The sequence below is a fragment of the Bos javanicus genome, chromosome 16 (assembly GCF_032452875.1).
Source record: "Bos javanicus breed banteng chromosome 16, ARS-OSU_banteng_1.0, whole genome shotgun sequence".
NCBI lineage: Eukaryota > Metazoa > Chordata > Mammalia > Artiodactyla > Bovidae > Bos > Bos javanicus.
The window spans coordinates 76,072,725-76,095,901 of NC_083883.1; the positions used below are offsets into that span (position 1 = coordinate 76,072,725).

Sequence of the window (23,177 nt, forward strand, 5' to 3'; positions counted from 1 at the left end):
AAATGATAATGCAATCCATTCTCCCTTGGAGAATAAACCCTTGCCCCTGCCAGGTGTTCAAGTATCATTGCTAGGATGCTAGTTGCAGAGTTCCTAAAAGATTGAGGTGGAGAGTTCCCCCTCCGTGTCAGACCTGGTGCAAGCTGCCCGCAGGCCATGGAGCTGCCCCCGCTGGGAAGTAACTATGCCTTGGCATCTTCCAGGCACTGTGAGGAGCCTTGGACATGCAGCTTTATGCCATCAAGTCAAAGCATTGCCCTCTTGTTACCCTCCCAGGAGTCAAAGGTCCTTGGAGCCCCTACAGGAGAAAAATCTGCATAACCTTAATTAACAAAGAGATTTTTAAAAACTTCCTGGGCTCCCGCAGATTTATAGGGAGGGTGAAATTAAACACCACCGCTAAAACTGGCTATCAGGGAATCTCGTTAGCACTAATGTTCATTTATAGTTTGACTTCCCAACATTTAATTCCTTTTTGGTGGGAGAGAGGGACTGACAATTTAAGACCCAGAAAGATGGTTTTACGACTGGTGCAGCTATAAATCAAACTTATAAAGTTCATAAAAATTGTTAAAATAAAAAATGGTTTAATAGGAATGTTTTATGGCCCATAACATTATTATAGCTGTTTTATTCCCTCTGCGTTAGGGGTTTAATTGGATCGCCACAATTCTGGGGATTCTCCGTTTTTATTGGATGGAGGATAATCTTAAATCAAAATGGCTCCAAATGTCTTCAATATGGCGCCTCATTTATCAGCCGTCGCCCTGCAGGCTGGGTGCTGAGCCTCGGCACCCTCACAGAGGACATGCAAGACACCTTCTTTCTCTCTTGAGTCCCCAGGAGCGGCTGCCCTCTGGGGAAGTTCCTCAAGGTGGCTGAACCATTATAGGGCCCAGGCCAGAAAGAAATCAGAGCCAAAAGGGAAAAATGGGCTCAGACCAGGGTGTCTTGAAATAAAATCGCGAATTAGAATGCAATGAGGAGAACACGTGCTCTGGAGCCCGGCAGCCTGGTGACCAATTTCGGCTCTATCGTATGTGAAGCATGTGACCTTGAAGGCGGAGGCTCAGCCGCTCAGGGCTTTGGTTCCTCCTCTGTGAAATGCGGACAGTCGTGCGTAACTCACGGAACTGAAGGTAGGCTGGGCTACCCCAGCTCCCTCTAACAGAAACACAAGGCAAACCACGTGGATGCCTTGACATTTTTTTACTAGTCACATTTAAAAAGTAAAAATGAACGGATGAACGTGATGTTAACAATGTTGTCTGTAACACCACTGATCTAAAATAATTGTCATTTAAACACACAATCAACATAAATGTTATTCATGAGACAGTTTGTATACCTTTATTCAGGCTCAGTCATTGAAATTCGGTGTGTCTTCTACACTTCCAGCATACCTGAGCGCGAACACTTGCAGGGCATCTCCCTTTGGTCCAGTCAGACTATAAGAGCCCAACAGCTACAGGTGGCAAGTAGCTACCATGCTGAATAGCAGCAATGATTATTCCTAGCATTCCTCACCTCCTCACCCTCTACCCCTACCTATTCCATTATCTTCTAGAAGTATCGACAGTCCCATTTCCCAAGGTGCTGACATCCACCCAAAGTGTCTCTCTCGTCTCCCCCTCAGGTGTCAGACAGATCGGTGGTGGCCCTGGTCCCCAAGCAGACCTCCTCCTACAACATCCCCGCCTCTGCCAGCATCTCCCGGACATCCATCAGCAGATACGGTGAGGACCACAGACGCGGCCTGGGCGGCCAGGGGCACCTTCTGTGACTCCAGGGGCTGCTCCCCACCCCTCCTGACGGTGGGAGCCTGTGCCGCTGCCACAGCTGGCCTGCAATCAAAGGAGACCGGCACGGCCAGTCTCCTCGGGGCTGTGGCACCAGATGGCACCATGAATCTTCCCTTGGATAGCCCAGGTCTGATGGAGGCATCTGAAGGGCCCAGAACCAAGGAGGCCCTTGGATGGGACATTCACAGAACCCAGTCCCAGTGCGTGCTTACTGTCCTGGCTGAATCATTTACAATGTCCCCCCTTTACTCTCGGTGATACAGACCAAATAACTTCCCTGGTGGCGCAGATGGTAAAGAATCTGCCCACAATGTGGGAGACCCAGGCTCGATTCCCTGGGTTGGGAAGGTCCCCTGGAGAAGGAAATGGCAACCCGCTCCAGCATTCTTGCCTGGAGAATCCCATGGACAGAGGAGCCTGGGGGGGCTACAGTCTATGGGGTTGCAAAGAGTCAGACAGGACTGAAGTGACTAACGCTTTCGCTTCGCTTCCCCGTTAGCTCTCAGTAGTATCCCGATATGGGCATTCGGTTGGCCGTCCCAGGCCTTCCAGCCCTGAGTGCTGGGCCCCCAGTGCCCTCTGAGGATGAGGCTGAGGAGTTTCTGTTCCTCTCGTTCTGGGTAGCGCTAGTCTTCGAGCCGTGCAGCCAAAGGGCCCCTCAGGCCTGAAGCAGGAGGGGCTCTGGCAGTTCTGTATTCTGGGCCCTAAGTAAGAAGGAGCCTTAACTCCCGAGAGGGAGCTTTTCCATTCACAGACCCTTAGTGCCCACACTTCGATCAAGCCCCTGTGAGAATATCTGGCTGACATTCCACCTATTGATTGGTCTTTGCTGGAAGCATCAAGGATGGAGGTACTCCTGTATTCCCCAGGGCCACACCAGCTCACAGAATTTCTAGAATCTCATTTTGGCAACAAGATTTCAGGCTGTCCTCACACCAGCCAAGGATCACTAAAATAACCCACCAAATATGAAACCCCAAGCGCTCCCTTCCGATCGAAACTGGCTTGTTCTTAGTGAGGGCAGCAGGTGGGCAGGGATTCTAGAAGGATTCTACCAGCAAGGATGAGGAAACGAGTCACTCACGGGCCTCCGCCACCTCCTTCCCCTCAGACTCCTCCTTCAGGTACACAGGCAGCCCCGACAGCCTGCGGTCTCGGGCCCCCATGATCACCCCGGACCTGGAGAGCGGGGTCAAGGTGTGGCACCTGGTGAAGAACCACGACCACGGGGACCAGAAGGAGGGGGACCGGGGCAGCAAGATGGTGTCGGAGATCTACCTGACCCGGCTGCTGGCCACCAAGGTAACAGCCCTGCTCTGCCCTGGCCCAGGGAGGGCACACATGTCCTGCCCCAACCCCTACCCGGCCCATGGCATAGGAAGGATGCCACGGGCTCTGCCCCTCCAGGGCACCCACCTGGACAAAGAGGGCCTCGCCCTCGGGTGTGCTTCCCTGGAGGTCAGGCCACTGCTGTTCTCTACCCTGCGGCAAAAATCACAGTGGTCTGCCCGGCTCACTCCATAGCTCCCCTGTTACTCCTCAGAGGACCGGTGCTCTGGCTTCTGGGTCCCCATACCCCTCAAGAAGACACTGGGGTTTTTATTGGCAAATATGAGAGGGATGGATATGCCATCCTCCTCTGTCAGTGTCTTCTCTACCCACTTTCTGCCCACACTGGGAGCAAAAGCATGAAGGCCTGGTCTGTCTGGTAATATAAGAGAGAGCTTCCCCTTCCCCATTCCATCACGTGTGTGCGTGCTAAGTCGCTTCAGTCAAGTCCACCTCTTTGCAACTCCATGGGCTGTAGCTCTCCAGGCTCCTCTGTCCATGGGATTCTCCAGGTAAGAATACTGGAGTGGGCTGCCATTTCCTTCTCCAGGGAGTCTTCCTGACCCGGGGATCAAACCCATGTCTCTTGAGTCTCTTGTATTGGCAGGTGAGTTCTTTACCACTAGCCACCTGGGAAGCCATCTCATCTACCCCGACAAATGCTGACAGAGGCTGAGATCTAAAGCAGCCTGCCAGCCTCCCCAGCAGAGAACAGTATACCTGTAAGCATAGCAACCATATATAGCTTGTATTTGACAGGACTCTCCTCCACTGAACCAACAAAAATGCTGCTGAAATTCTAATACAGTGGCTTCTCAGACTTGTTCCCTGAAGTGTCACAGAAATACACCATCAGAGAATGTGTCTCAAATTTTGATGATAATATGCTGATAAGAGACCAGACTTCCCAAGTGGCTCAGTGGTAAAGAACCCATCTGCCAGATCAGGAGATGCGAGAGATGTGGATTCTATCCCTGGGTCAGGAAGATCCCCAGAAGGAGGGCATGGAAATCCACTCCAGTACTTTTGCCTGGGAAATCCCACAGACAGAGGAGCCTGATGGGTTATAGTCCATGGGGTTGCAAAGAGCTGGACACAACTTAGCAACTGCATGCTCACAAAGAGACTCCAAAAGGTTGGACATTTACTGACCTTCAGAGATGTTTCTTGAGCCTGCGAACTGTGGGCCCCAGGCCCAGCCTTAGCCCTGCCCCCCGATATCCTCCAAGGCCCCGTGATCAGGGCTGTGCCTAAGCATTCTTAGATCTGTACCTTCACCCAGTCCTCACTGTAGACCCCACTTACCCCAGGCTGCTAACACGGTGAACCCTTTCACACCTTGCTGCCAGGCCCTCTGCGGCCCTCCCCTGCTCCTGCTGGAAGGGTCCCAGTCCTCTGGCTGGTTCTTTAGATGCCCTCTCATACCCTCTCGTACCAGCCTGTGCCCCTCATTCCCTGTGGGAAGCCTGAGCTTGGAGCACTTTCTGTCTTCGATCAAACTCCCTCTGCCCACACCCACCTGGTGTGGACACAAGCATAAGTGTGCACATGGCTCCCGGTTGGAGGCAGTTCCTCCTGGAAATCTGCAGCCCATCAGTCCTTCCCACCTCCCCGACACCCCAGAAGGACCCTCGTCCCCCCACCTCTGCCGTCCTGTCTGCACAGCCTGGCGTCGCAGACAGATTTCCGAGGCGGGGTCAGTCCAAGCAAGGCACCGTCCGGCCTGTGTGTCTGCTGCCAGCAACCCTCCCCCACCTCACCCTCTCCCACCGCCCCTCCCCCAGGGCACCCTGCAGAAGTTCGTGGACGACTTGTTCGAGACCTTGTTCAGCACTGTGCACCGGGGCAGCGCGCTCCCCCTGGCCATCAAGTACATGTTCGATTTCCTGGATGAGCAGGCGGACAGACACAGCATCCACGACACAGACGTGCGGCACACCTGGAAGAGCAACTGGTAAACCCCGCGGGCAGCCCAGGCCAGACTGCAGCCTGGCGAGGCCAGGACCAGGGGTGGGGCGTTGGGGAGGGCCCAGCAGGGACCGGGGAGATGGGGGATGGGGTAGGGCCCAGCAGGGACCGGGGAGATGGGGGGTGGAGTAGGGCCCAGCAGGGACCGGGGAGATGGGGGGTGGAGTAGGGCCCAGCAGGGACCAGGGAGATGGGGAGCGGGAACCTGTTCTCTGCCATGGCTGGGTAATCCAAGGCTCCTAGGACAAACATTCGCTCCGCAGAGCCGATGTGGTTCCTCAGGTGCCAGGCGGGGCCCGCCCAGCGTAGGGCCCAGCACCAGGACACACACAACACACACACACACACACACACACACACACTTGAGCTCCTGTCCTTTCAGGCCGAGACCCTTTCCCAGGCCATGCCCCCTCCTCTCTGACTTGTGGTTCTCGGGAAAGGGAGCCAGGGGAACCCACACACAGCCACATCCCAGACCGACCGAGCAGCAGGCCAGGCAGCGTGGGGCCTCCTGAGCACAGCAGAGTCTCGGGCACATCCTGGCACGGGGAGAGCCCTGCATTAAACTCAGACCGCCGGGGAGGCTGGCCGGTGCTGGGGGAGAGCTTGCACCTGCCGTGGACTTGAGGCCACCATTGTACACGCAACCCTTTAAGGCCGAGTGATCACCCCGGCTCCATGGTTCTCAGGAAGCCACAGGCAAGAGGTCCCGCGGGCCTGACTCCGTCCCCTCCCTGGGCAGACCCAGTAGGGGGAGAGACAGCTCCCCCGGGCCCTTCTCATGAGACGTCTCTCTGCTGGGTTTTGAACCTGGATCTCAGACCACGCTGAAGACAGGCCCTCGTGTCCCGCCGGGCCTGGCCAAGAGCCAGAGCACAGACCTTCCTCAGGAAGGAGCAGAGAGAGGGCAGAGAGGAGGGCCAGGCCTGGGGTTGGGCAGGCCGCCCACACAGCTGTCTGGACTCAGCCCTCACCTCGGAAAACAGAGCCAGCGCAGATGGGCCCCGGCTGTTATTTAGGAATCCAAAGTCCTAGCAACCAGCCAAACACTGAGGGAAAACCCGGCCTCAGACCCCACCTATTCCTCCCTTTCCGGGGTGTTGTGGCTGCCAAGCCCTCCAGAGGCCGCAGCTTTTGATCACAGTGGAGCGAAGCAAAGAGGCTCTGGTGGTCTCGGGGTGTGGAGCCCCCCGGGGCAGGTCCCTGAGACCAGCCTTCCACCCGCATTCCCAGGGCCTGGGCTGCGGCTGCTCCATGGCTTTGGAGCTCCGCCCACCACCCCCCCCAGCCCGGCCCGTTGTGATTTCAAGGGAATCAAGAGAAAGTTCTGGATGGTCCTCCTCTCCATGCCTGCTGTTTCTGGCCAAGTCACAGAAGCACCCTCCCCTGGAATTGTGGCAGGGACAGTCCTCATACCAGACCTCAGATACCTAATGCCCAAGGAGAGAACACTGGAAGTTTCCAGAGCTGCTGGGGGAAGGGAGGGTGGACCAGCAGAGCCACCTGTTCGCCCAGGCTGCCCCCTCCAGGTTAAATGAAGGATCCCCCGTTTCACTGCAAAGATAGGCGGAAGTCCTAATGGAAGGCCTTGGATCTGGGCAAAGCTGATCTTTCCCAACACTTGGCATGGGGCGTGGAGACATTTGGGAAGGCCTGGGGTCCAGGAGATTCAGGAGATAAGAAGAAGAGAGGGGACGTGAGCCCAGAGGACAAGCGGGACAGAGCTCACTCCACAGAGGAGCCCAAAGAGTTAAGGGCCAGCGGGCGGCTGGAGAGGAGGGCCAAGTTGGAAAAGGCCACAGAACCAGCAGCTGTTCTGGTTTTGAAGGGGAATAAATGGGCTTATCCTCCTCACAGCCAAAGGAGCAGAGAAAACGCATTCTCCTCCGATTATAAATTCCATGAGTCACAGAAAGAATTCTCCTAACGACTGATCAGTTGCTCTCGGGGTGGGAAAAACGCAGAGCCCCAGCGAGTCATTCCCAGCATGCCAACAATGGCCTCCTCTTCTGCCTCTGCCCCTGGCCGGAGCTGAGAACGCCCTGGGGAGTGCCCTGAAAGAGCTGCCCCCAGGGGAGCCCATTCCTCCACCCAGCGTGGCGGGGCCAGCCCTGGGAAGCAGCTGGCCGGCCCTTCTGGGCGGGGAACCCAGGTGGGGCACCCAGGTGGGGCCTTTGTGCCCACTCTGAGGCTGGGGCTGCCACCCCGTCCTTCCGACAATGGCCGCGGGCACTGGGAAGGGGCCTCTGGGAGCCTGGGGGCTTTGTCTGAGGCTCTGAGAAAGCGATACAGGCATTCTAGACTTAGGCTACCCCAGGGGCACAGGAGTCTTTGGAAAAGGCCTCCAGGAGGGAGTGAAGCCACCCATGCCCACCTTGGAGCAATTGAAGCACGAGGTCAGTGCCCCGTTAGGGCACAATGGGGCTCCTTCTCTTCCAGCATCAGTCAAAGCTCAGGCTAAATTAGCAGCCCTGGCTGGACCAGTTTTCTGTGATTCCATTCCCTTACCCTTCGGAGAGAATTTTGCATTTGTGGGGTTGGGAGGAATGTTAGTGGACGGCACGGGGCCGGGCCCGGATGCAGCCCTCAGAGACCCCTCTGCCCTCTCCTCCAGCCTCCCTCTGCGCTTCTGGGTGAACGTGATCAAGAACCCCCAGTTTGTATTTGACATCCATAAGGGCAGCATCACAGACGCCTGCCTCTCTGTGGTGGCCCAGACCTTCATGGACTCTTGCTCAACTTCAGAGCACCGGCTGGGCAAGGACTCCCCTTCCAACAAGCTGCTCTATGCCAAGGACATCCCCAGCTACAAGAGCTGGGTGGAGAGGTCAGTAGTATCCCGAAGACCGGCCCACCCCCAGTGCCTGCTTCATTCCCTCCTCTGGGCTTCACTGACCAAGGACTTAAAGCCCTGCTTGTGGTCCCTTCCAGGCCTCGTGCTCATCTTTTTCTCCCTTGCCCAGAGTTCCTGCTGGGGGAGGAAAGGGAAGCTCTGCACCCCCTGAGTCAGATTTAGCATTCTGATCACCCTTTACTGAGCATAAGCTAAGCACGCAGCACTTTGATGAAGACGTTGTATGTATCATCTCAGTAAAGTACCCAATAGAGCTGTGAAGTAGGTCTTACTATCATCCCCTTTTTACTGAGGAGGCCATGAAGCAGAGATGCCAGTGACTTACCAGGGACACACAGCTAGCAGGGCGCTGAACTGGAACGTGAATACTGAGAGTCTGGTCACAGCGCTGCAGACTCTGGCCTGAGGGGGAACAAGTGTGCAGGCCCCAAACTCAGCTTGAGAGCAGAGGCCAGAGCAGGCTTCGTTAGAAGAGGAGCAGGGCAGCAGCAGGGGACACCCATCCTCTCCGGGGTCCTGGGGTCGGGGGACGGACAGGCGGGTCTTTGCTGAGCCCCCCACCAAGGAGCCTGTCCTCTCTATGGCAGATACTATGCAGACATCGCCAAGCTCCCCGCCATCAGTGACCAGGACATGAACGCCTACCTCGCCGAGCAGTCCCGTCTGCACGCCGTGGAGTTCAACATGCTGAGTGCCCTCAATGAGATCTACTCGTACGTCAGCAAGTACAGCGAAGAGGTGAGACAGAAACCCACACGGAGAGGGCCAGGCAGGTCAACCAGAAAGCCAGGCTCCATCCTTAAACAACAGCAATGGGTGGCAATTCCGAAAACATTCACGGAGTCAAAAAGTCACCCGCTCTTCCTTTGGAAGGCAACCTATCCTCTCCTGATTCATCCTGTGCTTTCTTAAACCTTATTTTGGCTGGTCTTCACTGTTAATGCAGTTCAGTTCAGTTCAGTTCAGTTGCTCAGTCGTGTCCGACTCTTTGTGACCCCATGAATCGCAGCATGCCAGGCCTCCCTGTCCATCACCAACTCCCAGAGTTCATTCAAACTCAGGTCCATTGAGTCGGTGATGCCATCCAGCCATCTCATCCTCTGTTGTCCCCTTCTCCTCCTGCCCCCAATCCCTCCCAGCATCAGGGTCTTTTCCAATGAGTCAACTCTTCACATGAGGTGGCCAAAGTACTGGAGTTTCAGCTTCAGCATCAGTCCTTCCAATGAACACCCAGGGATGATCTCCTTTAGGATGGACTGGTTGGATCTCCTTGCAGTCCAAGGGACTCTGAAGAGTCTTCTCCAACACCACAGTTCAAAAGCATCAATTCTTTGGCGCTCAGCCCTCTTCACAGTCCAACTCTCACATCCATACATGACCACTGGAAAAACCATAGCCTTGACTAGACAGACCTTTGTTGGCAAAGTAATGTCTCTGCTTTTTAATATGCTCTCTAGGTTGGTCATAACTTTCCTTCCAAGGAGTAAGCATCTTTTGATTTCATGGCTGCAGTCACCATCTGCAGTGATTTGGGAGCCCCCCAAAAATAAAGTCTGACACTGTTTCCACTGTTTCCCCATCTATTTGCCATGAAGTGATGGGACCGGATGCCATGATCTTAGTTTTCTGAATGTTGAGCTTTAAGCCAACTTTTTCACTCTCCTCTTTCACTTTCATCAAGAGGCTTTTTAGTTCCTCTTCACATTCTGCCATAAGCGTGGTGTCATCTGCATATCTGAGGTTATTGATATTTCTCCCGGCAATCTTGATTCCAGCTTGTGCTTCATTCAGCCCAGCGTTTCTCATGATGTACTCTGCATATAAGTTAAATAAGCAGGGTGACAATATACAGCCTTGATGTACTCCTTTTCCTATTTGGAACCAGTCTGTTGTTCCATGTCGAGTTCTAACTGTTGCTTCCTGACCTGCATATAGGTTTCTCAAGAGACAGGTCAGGTGGTCTGGTAGTACCATCTCTTTCAGAATTTTCCACAGTTTGTTGTGATCCACACAGTCAAAGGCTTTGGCATAGTCAAAAAAGCAGAAATATATGTTTTTCTGGAACTCTCTTGCTTTTGCGATGATCCAGCAGATGTTGGCAATTTGATCTCTGGTTCCTCTGCCTTTTCTAAAACCAGCTTGAACATCTGGAAGTTCACGGTTCATGTATTGCTGAAGCCTGGCTTGGAGAATTTTGAGCATTATTTTGCTAGCGTGTGAGATGAGTACAATTGTGTGGTAGTTTGAGCATTCTTTGGCATTGCCTTTCTTTGGGATTGGAATGAATACTGACCTTTTCCAGTCCTGTGGCCACTGCTGAGTTTTCCAAATTTGCTGGCATATTGAGTGCAGCACTTTCACAGCATCATCTTTCAGGATTTGAAATAGCTCAACTGAATTCCATCACCTCCACTAGCTTTGTTCATAGTGATGCTTTCTAAGCCCACTTGACTTCACATTCCAGGATGTCTGGCTCTAGGTCAGTGATCACACCATCGTGATTATCTTGGTCGTGAAGATCTTTTTTAATATGTAACACTTTTATTAAATATTATCATTGTTGCCCGGATCAAAGTAGATGATGAATTTCACCCCTTCTGAAACAGCAAATCAGACTATTCTTTGCAGTTGGGCAGAAGCTGTCAGTTGAAATATTTCAGACAGACAGGTGGACATGGCTATATCCTGAAGAAGACAACTTCAGGACAACAAGTCATGCATCAGCATCGTACCTGAACACAGTAATAGTCATAGCTAACACTTACACAGCACTGCCTGTATGCCAAATGTTTTAAAAGCTTTAGATAAATACATGCATACACACACATACGTATATCATATACCTGTTCAGGTGATCATCTGCGTTATTTAGAGTTGTGCTTGTTGGGCAGGATAGAAAGGCAGATGGAAGGATGAAGGATGTGGGGAAAGCCATCTCGCATGCTGAATGCTGAGCTGCCCACCTCTGTTTTCATCCCGCAGCTCATCGGGGCACTGGAGCAGGACGAGCAGGCGCGGCGCCAGCGGCTGGCATACAAGGTGGAACAGCTCATCAACGCCATGTCCATTGAGAGCTGAGAGATGGAGCCTCCCATTCCTGGGAAGAGGGACCCGCAAAAGCTGTCACACTGGGCGTCTCAGAAGGAAAGACAAGTGAAGGGGGTCAGGCCCCAGAGCTTGCTGTCCCCTGAGACCCTAACCCCGGGGAGAGGGGAGGGCCCCTCTCCCCACGCCAGCCAAGTTTCGTCCCAGCCGGTCCCTGCAGGGAGAGACCAGGGGCAGCGCAGCCACGCACGACGAGAGGGACGCAGGGGCCCGGACAAGGTGGTTCTTCAAGCCGAGAGGCGCAACTGAGCACGGTTCTGCCTCTGTGACTGCTGCTTTGCATGAAAACTCATTTGATGTATATTGGGGAAATAATGAGAACTTTATTTAATTTTTTTTTAAGAAAAAGGAAAACCAGAAATAAAACAAAAAGCCTCCCTGTTCATCCCGTCCAACTTTCATTTAATTCTGCTTTCTGTCCCCTTCCTTCTTTTGCCCCCATCCCTCCCTCCTCGCACAACTCCTGGTTCCCAACAACTGGAAAAAAAGCCTACAAAGAGATGCTGAGAGAAATTGATTGTTTCCTTGCCCTTGAAACCTTCTTTGTCTAAGAAGTGAGGAGGAGAAGAATGAGCATACATTGGCACCAAACGCTCCGAAGGAAGACCAGCCAATGAAACCAGAAGAGGTGGGGAAGGTGGGACTTGGCATGAACGGCCGAGCCCCCGGGCTCCACCCTGCTGACAGCAAGCTGAGCTTTATGTCCGCACGTCCATGCGTCCTCTTCTCCAGCGGACATGTGTGTCTCAAGAGCACCGACGCTTTTTGCTACTGTTTGGTTGTTTTCTTTAAACCCAAACCTCAACAAGTGAGGAGCTGATTTTGGTACTTTTCCTTCAGGTTTCCCTACAGTGACTACCAGACATGAGAGCTGGGCCTCTCCCAGAGGGGACGCCTGGTCTCCTGAAGGACGCTGGGCAGCTCTGCCTTATATCCATCCCCGTCGTAAACCAGGCTCCGCGGGGGCAGGGCCCTGGAGGAGCGCGGGCCAGGCCTCCGGGAGGTTCCGTCCGGGAGCCGAAAGGGGCACATGGGTGTTCAGACTCTGCTCCCGTCCGCCCATGGTTTCTTACAATTAAAAAGAAAACAAAAATCAAACACTGTTTACAGCAAGCAATACTTGAAGAGCATAGGTTCAAGAAGCTGCAGTATTTATTGTTGTGCTTTCTTTGTTTTATTCTCTCGTGCCTAGAGAGGGGAGACGACCCTTCGCTTGTATGTGAATGCTCCTGATGGTCTGAGCACTGGCCGCAGTAGAGAGGACTGTAGCATCCCCAGATTGTGTCTTCTGCCTCTCTCTCTCTGCCTCTCGCGTCCTCCTGAATTTGGAGGACAAGTGGGTGGCTTCTCACTGGGCTTCTGTCTTTCCTGCTGACACCTAAATCCGTGGATGCCCAGCCGTCCTGAGTGTAGTTTCCAGATAAAGTGACCAAAGCTCCACGCCCTGATCCGAGGCCCCATGGAAGGCAGTGGGGGCATCCCGGGGAAGGACACCCCCCGCACCGGTGCAGGGCCCTGGTGATTGGACAGCCACCAGCTTCCAGGCCTCCCACCCTGGCGAGGATCCAAGCAGCCAGCTCCAAGTTCTCTGCAGGCAGCCCCAGAGAGGGTGGGAAGGACGAGAGAAAGGTGAGGGATGGGAAGAGAGGCCACTGGAGAGGTCCCGTCTGCCCTGCTCTGCGAGGGGCCACACTGCTGGGAAGTGGGACCAGGGAGAGACCAGACCAGGGTCACTTCCTCTGTAATTAACTCTGGGCCCCGGCTACTCTGGGCCCGGATTTACCTCCAAACCCTTCCAGTTTCCAGAGACTCTGCTGACCACACTGGATTGTCAGGAAGTGGCCTGGGGAGGGGGAGCTCAGAGGGCTGGCTTCCATGGCTGGCGTGTGGCTTTGGATCGCTGTGTTCACCACACGGCAGACATCACCGGGTCGCCTCAGCTCCAGTTTTCTTGCCTGAATGCGGCTGACAAATGGGACGAGACAAGCATTCAGCAAAATACTCAGGAAATGCGCTGTTTTCATTATAATTCACAACCAGCCATGCCAAGACCGCTTCCTTCTGATAATCCACTTCTGCTAAAAGTTTCTCTGGGCCCTGTGAATAGCCTGAAAGAAATCCTAATGACTGGCCTTCTGCACTAAGCCAAAGTGTTTGCCCTTCATAGCACCCAAAGCTTATCAGCTCAGCGCGCACGATATATGGAGATGAAAGGCGAAGAGATACAGGCAAGGGGAGCGTGAGCAGGGCACTCTGTGCTGCCCACAGACGAGCGCAGCTCCTCCCCTCATTTTGCTTCTGAGCTCCGAATGAAGGTGGTCTGGTCACATTGCTGCTTAGATCGGCACCTCGGGCTTTGCTCCACCAAGAAGTAAAAGCTAGACATCTCAGCTGCATCATGACCAACCCTGACCTCTGTGCGTCTATCCGCTGTTTCCCAGCAGCTACTTTTGGTGACCACTCACCAGCCCTGGGGCTGAGTCCTTGATGGTCTGGGGGGAGTGGGAGAATAGTAGGGGATGGCTGCTCAGAGAGTGGACAGGAGAGGCACCAGAGCTCACACGAGAGGCTCCACTGCCTTTCTCAGGATTCCTCGGGAGGACTGGGGAAGGGGGGCTGGTGAAGGAGGTGGCAGGGGGCATCCCTAAAGAAGGAAGGAAGATCAAGGAAAACTACACAGGACTCAAGTCAGGCTGTGATGGTGAAAGGTTGGAGAGCCTTGCTTGACTTTGGGTCACCAAGAGTCCATGCCCTACGGGATGGGAGGAGAGGGCCTCCCTCCTCACCGTCATCCAACGTGGAGATATCCTAACCTCGCGTAAGGAATAAGTGTTCAAGTCTTGGCCTCTGCCCCCACACAAAGCCGTCCATCTTGGAGGGAAGCCAAGAGAGACTGCTCTCTCTGAAAGTTTGATCCAGATCCATCTTGTTTCACTGAAGTGCGCAAAGAGACAGTTCACCAGAAAAGGGCAAGCACCCTAGAAAGTGCGTTTGGCAAGACAGAGGGTATCCACGCCTGAGGTGGGCGAGCTGGCCTGAGCCCCTCCAGCTGGCCTGCTGCCGCCTCCCAACCTCCGCAGGGGCTCCGGGGCTTCCGGGCCTGCCCCCAACTCCCGTCACCCCGCTCCAGCCCAGCTCAGAACTGTCTCTGATCCACTTCTGGCGGAGCGCTCCCCATCCTTGGAAAGTTGAGTCATTGAAAGCAAGGAGCCCCTGGGAGCCTCACTCACAGGATGGAGCTGTTTCCTGCATGCATGCATGCATTCATTCAGGGAGCATTCCTGAGCTAACACTGTTCCCCAGGCCCTGCTCCAGGTGCTGAGGAATGAACGAGACTGAGAAGGACCCCTTTCTAGCGCACAGACATTCTTCCACTTGCTGGTTCCTATCACCACCTTAGCCCTCCTCCCAGACCTGCAGAGGGCACGCATTTTAGAGGAAAGGGGAGTGGGAAAGCGGAAGAAAACCGACTGACCCAGCTGCCTTACCTGCTTCCAGGGACAGTCCTCCAGCCACAAAGGCCTTTCTTGTCCCCCGCTGTCTCTTCTGGTGGCCCTCCACCTGCCTCTTGAGCTCCTGACCTTCCTCCATTTCCGCCAAATGAGGACAAGAAATAATAGTCAAGGCCCCTGACCCTGCTGAGCACGAAGCAGAAGCAGTGGACGGGGTAGGCTGGACTGCGATGGTCTGGGCAGCACAAATAAGGAATGTTTCTAGAAGCCTCTGGCTGATCAGCCTCCAGGCGCATCCCGGTTGCCACACCTGCCACCATTCATTTCAGTTCAGTCGCTCAGTCGTGTCCGACTCTCGCAACCCCATGGACCGCAGCACGCCAGGCCTCCCTGTCCATCACCAACTCCCGGAGTTTGCTCAAACTCATGTCCATCGAGTCGGTGATGCCATCAAGCCATCTCATTCTCCGTCGTCCCTTCTCCTCCCGCCTTCAATCTATTAACCTGCGGCCCATACTGAGCCGGCAGCTGCCCCAGCGGGGGGCCCGCTGCTCCTTGCCACGCTGTGTCCTGACTCAGGCTCCAGGGGCCTGGCCGTGGACAGGAAAGAACTGAGGCTCGGGGGTGGGAGCTCTGTTGGTGAGAGGACGCAGAGGAGTTTGACGACCCAGGGCGCTGGAAGTGGACCCCGCGTGTTCAGGGCCTTCTGGCACCTCGTCTCAGGAAGAAGCTTTGAGAAGGTGGCAGCGTCCCCATCGTCACCCCGCCTCTCTCCCCCCATGTCTTCCCTTTCTGCCGGTTTCCCCAAGAGTGAAGGTGTAGCCTCTGGGGCTCACGATGTCACGGATGAGAGATGAAGTTTCGCCCCTGGTATTTGGGAGGTCCTGGGAGACAGGGCCTCAGCCCCATCAGCAAACTGGAAAGTCTGTGTGGACATGCTGACTGCATTCCCCTCTGTCCTTTGCGCTGCAGCCTCAGGGCAGAGGGGAGGCCCCGCCGGATTTCGGTCACAGCCCTGACTCTGGCCTCCTGTGCTCTCCGTGTTGGCATCACGGCAGGAGAACGTGCTGGAACGTGGCTCCCCCTGCAGAGCAGATATTGACAGATATGTCAGGGAGGGGGAACAAGCTCTTTAGACCACGAAACTAGGGACCTGAAACCGCCTGCCTCTCCCCTCAACTGCTCCTTCCCAAACCCACTCTTCTTGACACACTGGAATCTGTATTATATATATATATATTTTTAAGAAAATAGAATAATAGCTGTCTGGTTTTGTTGTTTTTACAGGTGTTGTGGAATAAAAGCTGTAAGAAAATTACGTATTTAAAATGTTCCAATAAAATGGGTTTTTTTGTTATTCTAATATATTATTGTGTACCTATTGTAAATATGAAACACTCCTATTTTGCAAGCCAAGGACACAATTTGTACTGTTGTTATATATAAATAAAGTTTACTGGATAAAAAACCTTATATCGTTAAAGAAACGTGGTTGTTCAGTAGCATATATGCAGAATAACGTTTCATGGGCATATTTTAGAAGAGGGTACTCATGGGAAGATGAGCTAAGGTGTTTTGAGGGACTCCTAGAATTCTCTCTGGAGCTGGAGCTTATGAATGTCCAGTTATCAGTGTCAACACACACACACACACACACACACTCTGGAGCTGGAGCTTATGAATGTCCAGTTATCAGTGTCAACACGCACACACACACACACACACACACACACACACACACACACACTCTGGATTGCACCCATAGCTGAACACTGCCCCCTAGCCCCAAGACCCAGAACATTGCTTTTCCCCAACAAGAGGCTGACAGGGCAGATCTGAGATTGAGGTACTTTCCTAGGGGTGAAAGAGATCTCCAAAGGAGGAAATCCACCCGCAGTGCTTCCTGAGAATTGCACTCATTTATTTGTATTAAACATTTTAAGCACCTCCCACAGCCCGGCACGTGGTAAGTGCTGGGGGATGAAACACTAATGGAGAAAGACATAGCCTTTGCCCTCACCAGCCTAAGAATCATAAGGATCCCGAAAAAGGGGTGTCTCAGCAGGGCCGTGGAGGAATGTTATGGGCTGTTTTTTTACTCTCAGTTGCAGGATTAAGGGTGAATCAAGGGAAGAGGAGAGACAGCGTGTGCTTAGATCTAGCCCAGGGGAGAGGCCTGGGGTTAAAGCAGTTCAGGCTGACGCAGAGTCCGCAGGCAAAGAGGCCTCCAGGTAGGGAGCTGAGGTTTGGCCTGAGGGTGCCACGTCCCATCCACCACTCTTTCCCCGTTTTGCTTTCTCATGTTCCAGAGTGTGGGGGTGACCCTTCCACTCTCAGCTGCTAAAAGAAGCAGATGAGGATAATTGGTCAATTTGACATCTCAACTGAGCATGCCAGGAAACCACCGCTCTCCCCCTCCACGAGATCAGAACTGTGTCTGGGCCCACAGCCTCTCCCCCAGCACCAAGAGCGGAGGATCTTTAAGAATAAGACACAGCCCTCGCCTTCAGAGAGTCTCCAATCTGATGGTGGAGACAGCCCCTGCCTTCAGGGTGACTCCAGCCAGGCAGGGGAGACACGGACCCTGGTCTCGGGGACAGCCCAGTTTTATATGGACAGACCGCGCATGTACGAATGGGGCCCAGGAAATTTTGATTTCCAAAACTTTTTTGAAATGATTTCCAAATGATTCTGAAAAACAAAATTATATCAACAAGTGCATGTTGATAAATCTAGGGCATGCTAGAGTTATGGGATTATTATAGATTCAGAGAGACAATTCCTATGCAGTGCCTATTCTGCAGCCTCTGAGTTTAGGGTGTTGTGTACACACACACACACACACACATGCACTCGCTCCTGGCGAGAGTGGAGGGATGCCAGTGCTGGTCCTGTGGGTGAGGAAATGCAAGCACAACACCCTGGAGAGACGGGAGATCACGTCGCCCAGGCCTGTGTGTAGCTAGGGCCTCGTTTTCAATTGCACGCAGGGTTTTGCTGTGAGTGCAGCAGGCTGTTGGCTAACGTTAAACCATCCTCCGCTTCTCTTCTAAACGCAGACCTTGGACGCTGGAGGCACTCTGTTCCACCGCACCGACAAAGCTATAATCCTTCCTTGGCAGAAGGCGTGGCGCAGCCCCCGCCAGCTCCTGGAGGCTCGGCGGTGTGCGGCAGTTAGACGAGACCGGCCTCCGCCACTGCCGCCCGGGGACCCTGGGGTCAGCTGGGCTGGGACGCGGGCCCATATGGGCTGGATGGAGGAGGCCATTTCTCTGCGTGGAGTCTTGTACCCCAGACTTTCTCCAATCTTCTTTCCACCACCCCCCCTCCGCCATGTCTCCCCTCAGCAACTTGAACTTGGGGCACTGCCGTTATTAAATATCTGCTGCAGGAACTACCACCCTCAGGGAAGGAGGAAATCGTGGAGAAGGGAATCCTCCAGGCGTCTATCTGTCCTGCTCATGGTCGCCGTCCCAGGACAGAGCCCAGGATGCACCAGATGGACCTAAAGCAGGTGCCGGATCAGAAGGTTCTGAATGAATGAGCGATGAAATGATAGGGTGCTGTGAACCACCTCCTTATTGCAGACACTGAAACATCCTCTTTTTCAGGGTCTCATGTGATAGGCAGATTCCAGTTTTATAGTCTGAGGAGCAGAGGGGTTAAAGGATTTGTTTAAGGTCACACAGCTACTCTGCTCTTTCCAGTGCACAACACTGCCTTCCATTCGCTCCAGAACGATTTAGTACTTGAAACTCTTCCCAGGCCTTGACCCTTGGCCTTGTAACAGGCAAGTGCTATAAGCGCACCCTTCAGCGTCCGTCAGTAGCCACAACTGCTCGATACAATCACTGTCTTTCTGTCACTTGTAGTGAGAACGACACCAAACCCGGCTCTGCTAGACGAACAAAGGGAACAAAACTAAGTCTTAACGTTGCAACCTTTCTCAGATTTTACAATCTAATATCAACACTCACCATTATTTAAGAGAGAAAGACTCATCCCTTTTCTTAGTGGGAATTGGATCTCATTTTTACTACAAGTGCAAAATCGTGTTGCCAACTGCAGCCCTAGGATTCTCAGAGAGCTGGATCTTTTGGTGTGAGGGGAAACCGTCAAGATAAGCTGCTCATGAGACTTTAGGGAAATGGGCGCTGCTGGTGGTCTGCGCTTGATCAGGGCAACACCGTGTGTTGTCAAACCTCCTCCTCAGTGAGTGTTGGCTGCTAGGAGCCGGGAGCTAAGTCTGTGGTCCACTGGTAGCACATGGGCAGGATTTTCTGCATCCTATTATAATATTTATCTTATTCCTGGCTTTGCTTTATGCCTCTAATTCTTTTATTCCTCACTCCCCCCCATCTTTTCTAACGGCAACTTTTCATATATCCCTGGCTAAGAGCACAGGCCTTGGATTCAGATTGCCTCGGGTTAAATTCCATTCCCAAAATGCATGGCCCGGGACAAGTCACATAACCTTCCTGTATATCAGTTTTCAAATCTATAAAATGGGGATTATCTGTATTAAATAAGGGTTTTGCAAAGGTTAAATAAGATAATACATATAATGAACTCCATAAATATTGTAATAGGTAAATGAGAGAGAAAGAAAGAGAGAATTAACCATCTACCCTCCTTTTACATGCAGTCCAGCAGGACCTACCGGAGGCTCTGAGAGTCTCTATCTGGCTGTGGGAAGAAGCAGAATTAATGCTCATAGATTTCAGCAATAAAAGTTGGTGCCTGAGAGTAAAGCCCTTAGGAAACTAGGCATGGATGCTGACCAAGGAAAACAGGAGATGAATTAAGGGCTTTACCCAAAGGCAGGACCACTTAGGAGCCAGCCGGTAAATAAGCTCCAGGTAAATGCAGAGGGGAAGAGCGGAATGGATCAAACCAAATCAGCACGTGTTAAATGCACAGGCGGAGCCCGCGTGCCCACAAAGTCAGGAGATGGCTTCCAGAAAGCCTCACTGAGACCAGGGTCTAAAAGTGTCAGGGGCCTCATAGGAAAGACACTCCACCTAGAGGGCCGGGGGGCGGAACAACTCTCAGGCCCAAGGCAGGGGTAACAGAGAAGGGCAAGTAGGCTGGACACAGAGGGCATTTACCCCAGGGAAGCAAGTCCCAGAGGAAGCGGAGGAGGAGAGAGAACGTAGCGCTCAGCAGACCTGGGAGGAGGGTCCCTCCTGTTTCCCCTCTGAGTACCTGAGCACCTCCATCCTCAGCTGGTTTCAGATGAGTGTGTTATTCAAGGTTTTTCAGGGAACCAGAACTAGACCAGTAGGAAGTGTGTGTGTCTAACTGAGTGTGTAAGTGTGTGGATAGGGAGGTAGACAGACAGAAATTTTAAGGAATCAGCTCACACAATTGTAGGAGCTGCCAAGCCTGAGATCTGCAGGGCAAGCTGGCAGTCTAGCAACTTCTGCAAGAGTTGATGCGCAGTCTCAGGTCCAAAGGCAGAGGAAGAATGTCTTCTTTGAGAAAACACAGTGTTGCTCTTAAGGCTTTCAACTGTTAGATGAGGCCCACCCATACCGCGGAAGATAGCCTGCTTTCTCACAGTCTGCGATTGTAAATGTTACTGTTGTTGTTGTTCAGTCACCCAGTCGTGTCCGACTCTTTGCAGCCCCATGGACTGCAGCATGCCAGGCCTCCCTGTCCCTCACCATCTGCCAGCGTTTATTGGTGATACCATCCAGCTGCATATTAACCACAACTAAAACATAGCTTTGCAGCAGTGCCTAGAATGGCGTTTGACCAAGCTGGGCACCACGGCCTAACTAAATTGACACAAAAAAACTCACCATCACAGTGAGGGAAAGTCAGATCACCTACCATCAAACACTGCAGCTAAGCTCAGTGCAAATGATCTATATATTCATCCACTTCGATGAGTTTTGTTTGTTTGTTTGTTTGTTTACTGTGGTAAAATACACATAACGTAAAATTTACCATCTTAACCATTTTTTGCTGTTCAATACATTCGCATTGTTATGCAACCATCCGCATAACACTTTTCATCTTGTAAAACTGAACCTCTATACCCATTACAAAATAACTTCCCATTTTCCCCTCTCCAACACATCCCCTGACAAACACCAAGAAACCCTAGGGTCATAAGCTTGCACTAAGTCCTTGCCCTCTGTACATACCACCCAATACTACTGCCCATTGGATCGTTTAATGAGACCCTCATATCAGCCCCACTTAAGAAAAAAATGATAGCTTCAGATTCAAGGATGGAAACAGCAAGGGCCAAATATGGAGCCAACATAAGGATTAAGAAATCAGAGAGGGTAGATTTGGAGCAGCAGAGAGCAACAGTACAAGGAGCCTGAGCAGTTCCAGACATGAGCATGAAGGAGGCAGCTGCCGGAGAAGGGAGCATTCTGGGTTCCTTTCGGGGTCCACCGTGGGGCAAACACCCACTCCCCCAGACCCAGCCACAGCTCTCTTCTCTAAGTTCCCCATGTTAGGACGTGATCCTCAGAGCCTGGGGGGCAGAGTTTCTGAAGCATTCCCAAAGAACATAGCAGAGGTCACCCGAGTCTTAAGGTCCTTGTTTTTCTACCTACAGAGAACCAGCCTAGACTTCAGATATTAGGGAGGCTGGAGGCCAGTCCCTGCTGCCCGCCCAGCCTGGACGCTCCCTATTCCTACACTCCCATTGCCATTTCCCTCCTCCTTCTGTGCTCCTTTGCACTGAATGAATGCTGTCTTTTATCAGAGACACACAAAAGCAGTCAGGGGGATGCTGGGCAAAGCACATAACTCAGACAGCCTCAGTCTAAGACACTAGCTTTGAGGAACCTTCCTCTGGTGGTCTCTGATCCTGGTCTTTAGAAAATCCTGAACTTGGAAACGTGTGATGTGATCCTCCCTTTCCTCTGTGCTCCGCCCCACTCCCCCTAGGTTGCCCACCTCTCCTTTCAAGGCCCCTTCCCCTAGACCTTGCAGGGAGGAAAGGACGGGGCCTCTACATACCTCAGACGGCTCTACATCCCTCCCCCTCGCCCTTGCGCTGGTCTTAGCGCTTTCTGAGTCTCCTCCCTCTCTGCGTCAGTGGCATCGCTGGCTTTTTACCGTTCTGTAACAGTAAATGGACAAAACCTGCTCCTAGGGCCTCTTTCTAGTCTGTACCACACAGTCAGACAGTTTGGCTGAAGGAGGCTCCATCGGAACCTGGACTCCCTGGCTGCGGCTTCTCTGAGCAGCCCAGATTCCCGGGGGGCACCAAGCCCCTCCCAGCCCCCTTCATCCCAGCCCCCGTGCCCATGTCTTTGTTCACGTTGAGCCTTCTGGGAACTGAGACAGAAATACAGCAAGATGGTGAGATGCGTATGACAAGCCAAACAGGGCACAGACTCTGCCAACGCAGAAGAGCATCACTGTGGTGCTCAGGCTTGTTCCAAGGGCAACGTGAAAGGCAGCTCACACGGATGGGCAAGATAGGAGACAGGGGGCCAGGATCCAGCAAAGAAGCAAGGTGGTCGCCAGGCTCAGGTGGAACCTCGCAGCCCTTGTCGCCTTCTTTCTACAGAGCCTGGTTAAACCACCCAGCCGGCATCCAGAAGGAAAGACAGGAATACAGGAGGCGCGTGTCAACAGCTCAGACGGAGAAACACTCCACTCTGAGGGTTCAAAGCTGGGCTGGCGTGAATAATAAGGAAGGGGCTGGCCGCGCCTTTCTGCAAGGGAGTTGCCAGACCCTCCATCTCTGACATGATTCCCACAACCATGAGGCTGGTGGAGGTGCCATCTGCAAAGTCACGGCTGACTTCCTGACCTTGGGCCGGCCATTTGACCTCTAGGGCTCACTTTTTTCTCCTCTGTAAAACAAGAGGGTTAGATGAAGTAAACTCTAATATCCCTCCATCTCTGGAGTGTTATGGATTCTATGACTATCAGAACAAAAAGAGAAAAGTCTGAGAACCAGAGGAAGAAAGTATCTTATAAAAACACAGACAGTAAATAAAACAAAAAGCCAAGCTCAGAACCCAGGTGTCTAGATTGCCAGCCCAGGGCTCTGGCTGAGCCAGAGGAAGAGCTTCAGCATAACCGTTTGCATGGTTACATTTTCTATGCCTCTCACTCCCAAAAGTAAAATGCCCCCACCAAGCAAATGTGTTTTTTATCTTCCCACGACCAGTTTCTCTGTTATCAGTCTCTCTATGCATGGCCCTTCCCAGATAGCTTTCGAAATGCATTTTCTTTAATTACGGATTATTGACAGGATGGAATGCTATAGACCATGAAAAACTAAATGTGGGAACTATGTCAATATGCGGATATGTGAATAAAGACTAACTTCTCATGGAGAGGAGGACGGCACCACAGGGACAAGGACACATTGATTAGACGGGTGGGAAAGGGACCAGGTGCTCATTGTTTACTGACCAAGATTAGAGGCAAATTTAGATTGTCTCCTTTTTAATCTTTTATTGAAGTGCAGTTGAGTTACAACGTCGCGTTAGCTTCTGGCATACAGCAACGTGGCTCGGTTGCGTGTGTTTTTTCATTTTCTTTTCTGCTAGAATCTACTGTAGGATATTGACCTTGTGTATTTTATATATGGCGGTTTGTATCGGCTAATCCCAAACTCCTTCTTTATCCCTCCCTCCCACCCTCTCCCCTTTGGTAACCGGAAGTTTGTTTGCCAAGTCTGTG

The 23,177-nt window shown here is 52.6% G+C and overlaps 1 protein-coding gene across 3 annotated transcripts in view; it reads left to right on the forward strand.

The window, feature by feature from the left end:
* Positions 1-11,443, forward strand: part of PLXNA2 (plexin A2) — a 232,926-nt gene extending 221,483 nt beyond the window's left edge. For all 3 annotated transcript variants that reach the window (XM_061383641.1, XM_061383643.1, XM_061383642.1), the window contains 6 exons: positions 1,637-1,736; positions 2,914-3,104; positions 4,916-5,085; positions 7,714-7,926; positions 8,541-8,691; positions 10,936-11,443. In XM_061383641.1, coding sequence (XP_061239625.1) covers positions 1,637-1,736; positions 2,914-3,104; positions 4,916-5,085; positions 7,714-7,926; positions 8,541-8,691; positions 10,936-11,031 — 921 coding nt within the window. In that variant the 3' untranslated portion in view covers positions 11,032-11,443. The remainder of the gene's footprint in view (positions 1-1,636; positions 1,737-2,913; positions 3,105-4,915; positions 5,086-7,713; positions 7,927-8,540; positions 8,692-10,935) is intronic.
* The last annotated feature ends 11,734 nt before the right edge of the window (positions 11,444-23,177 follow it).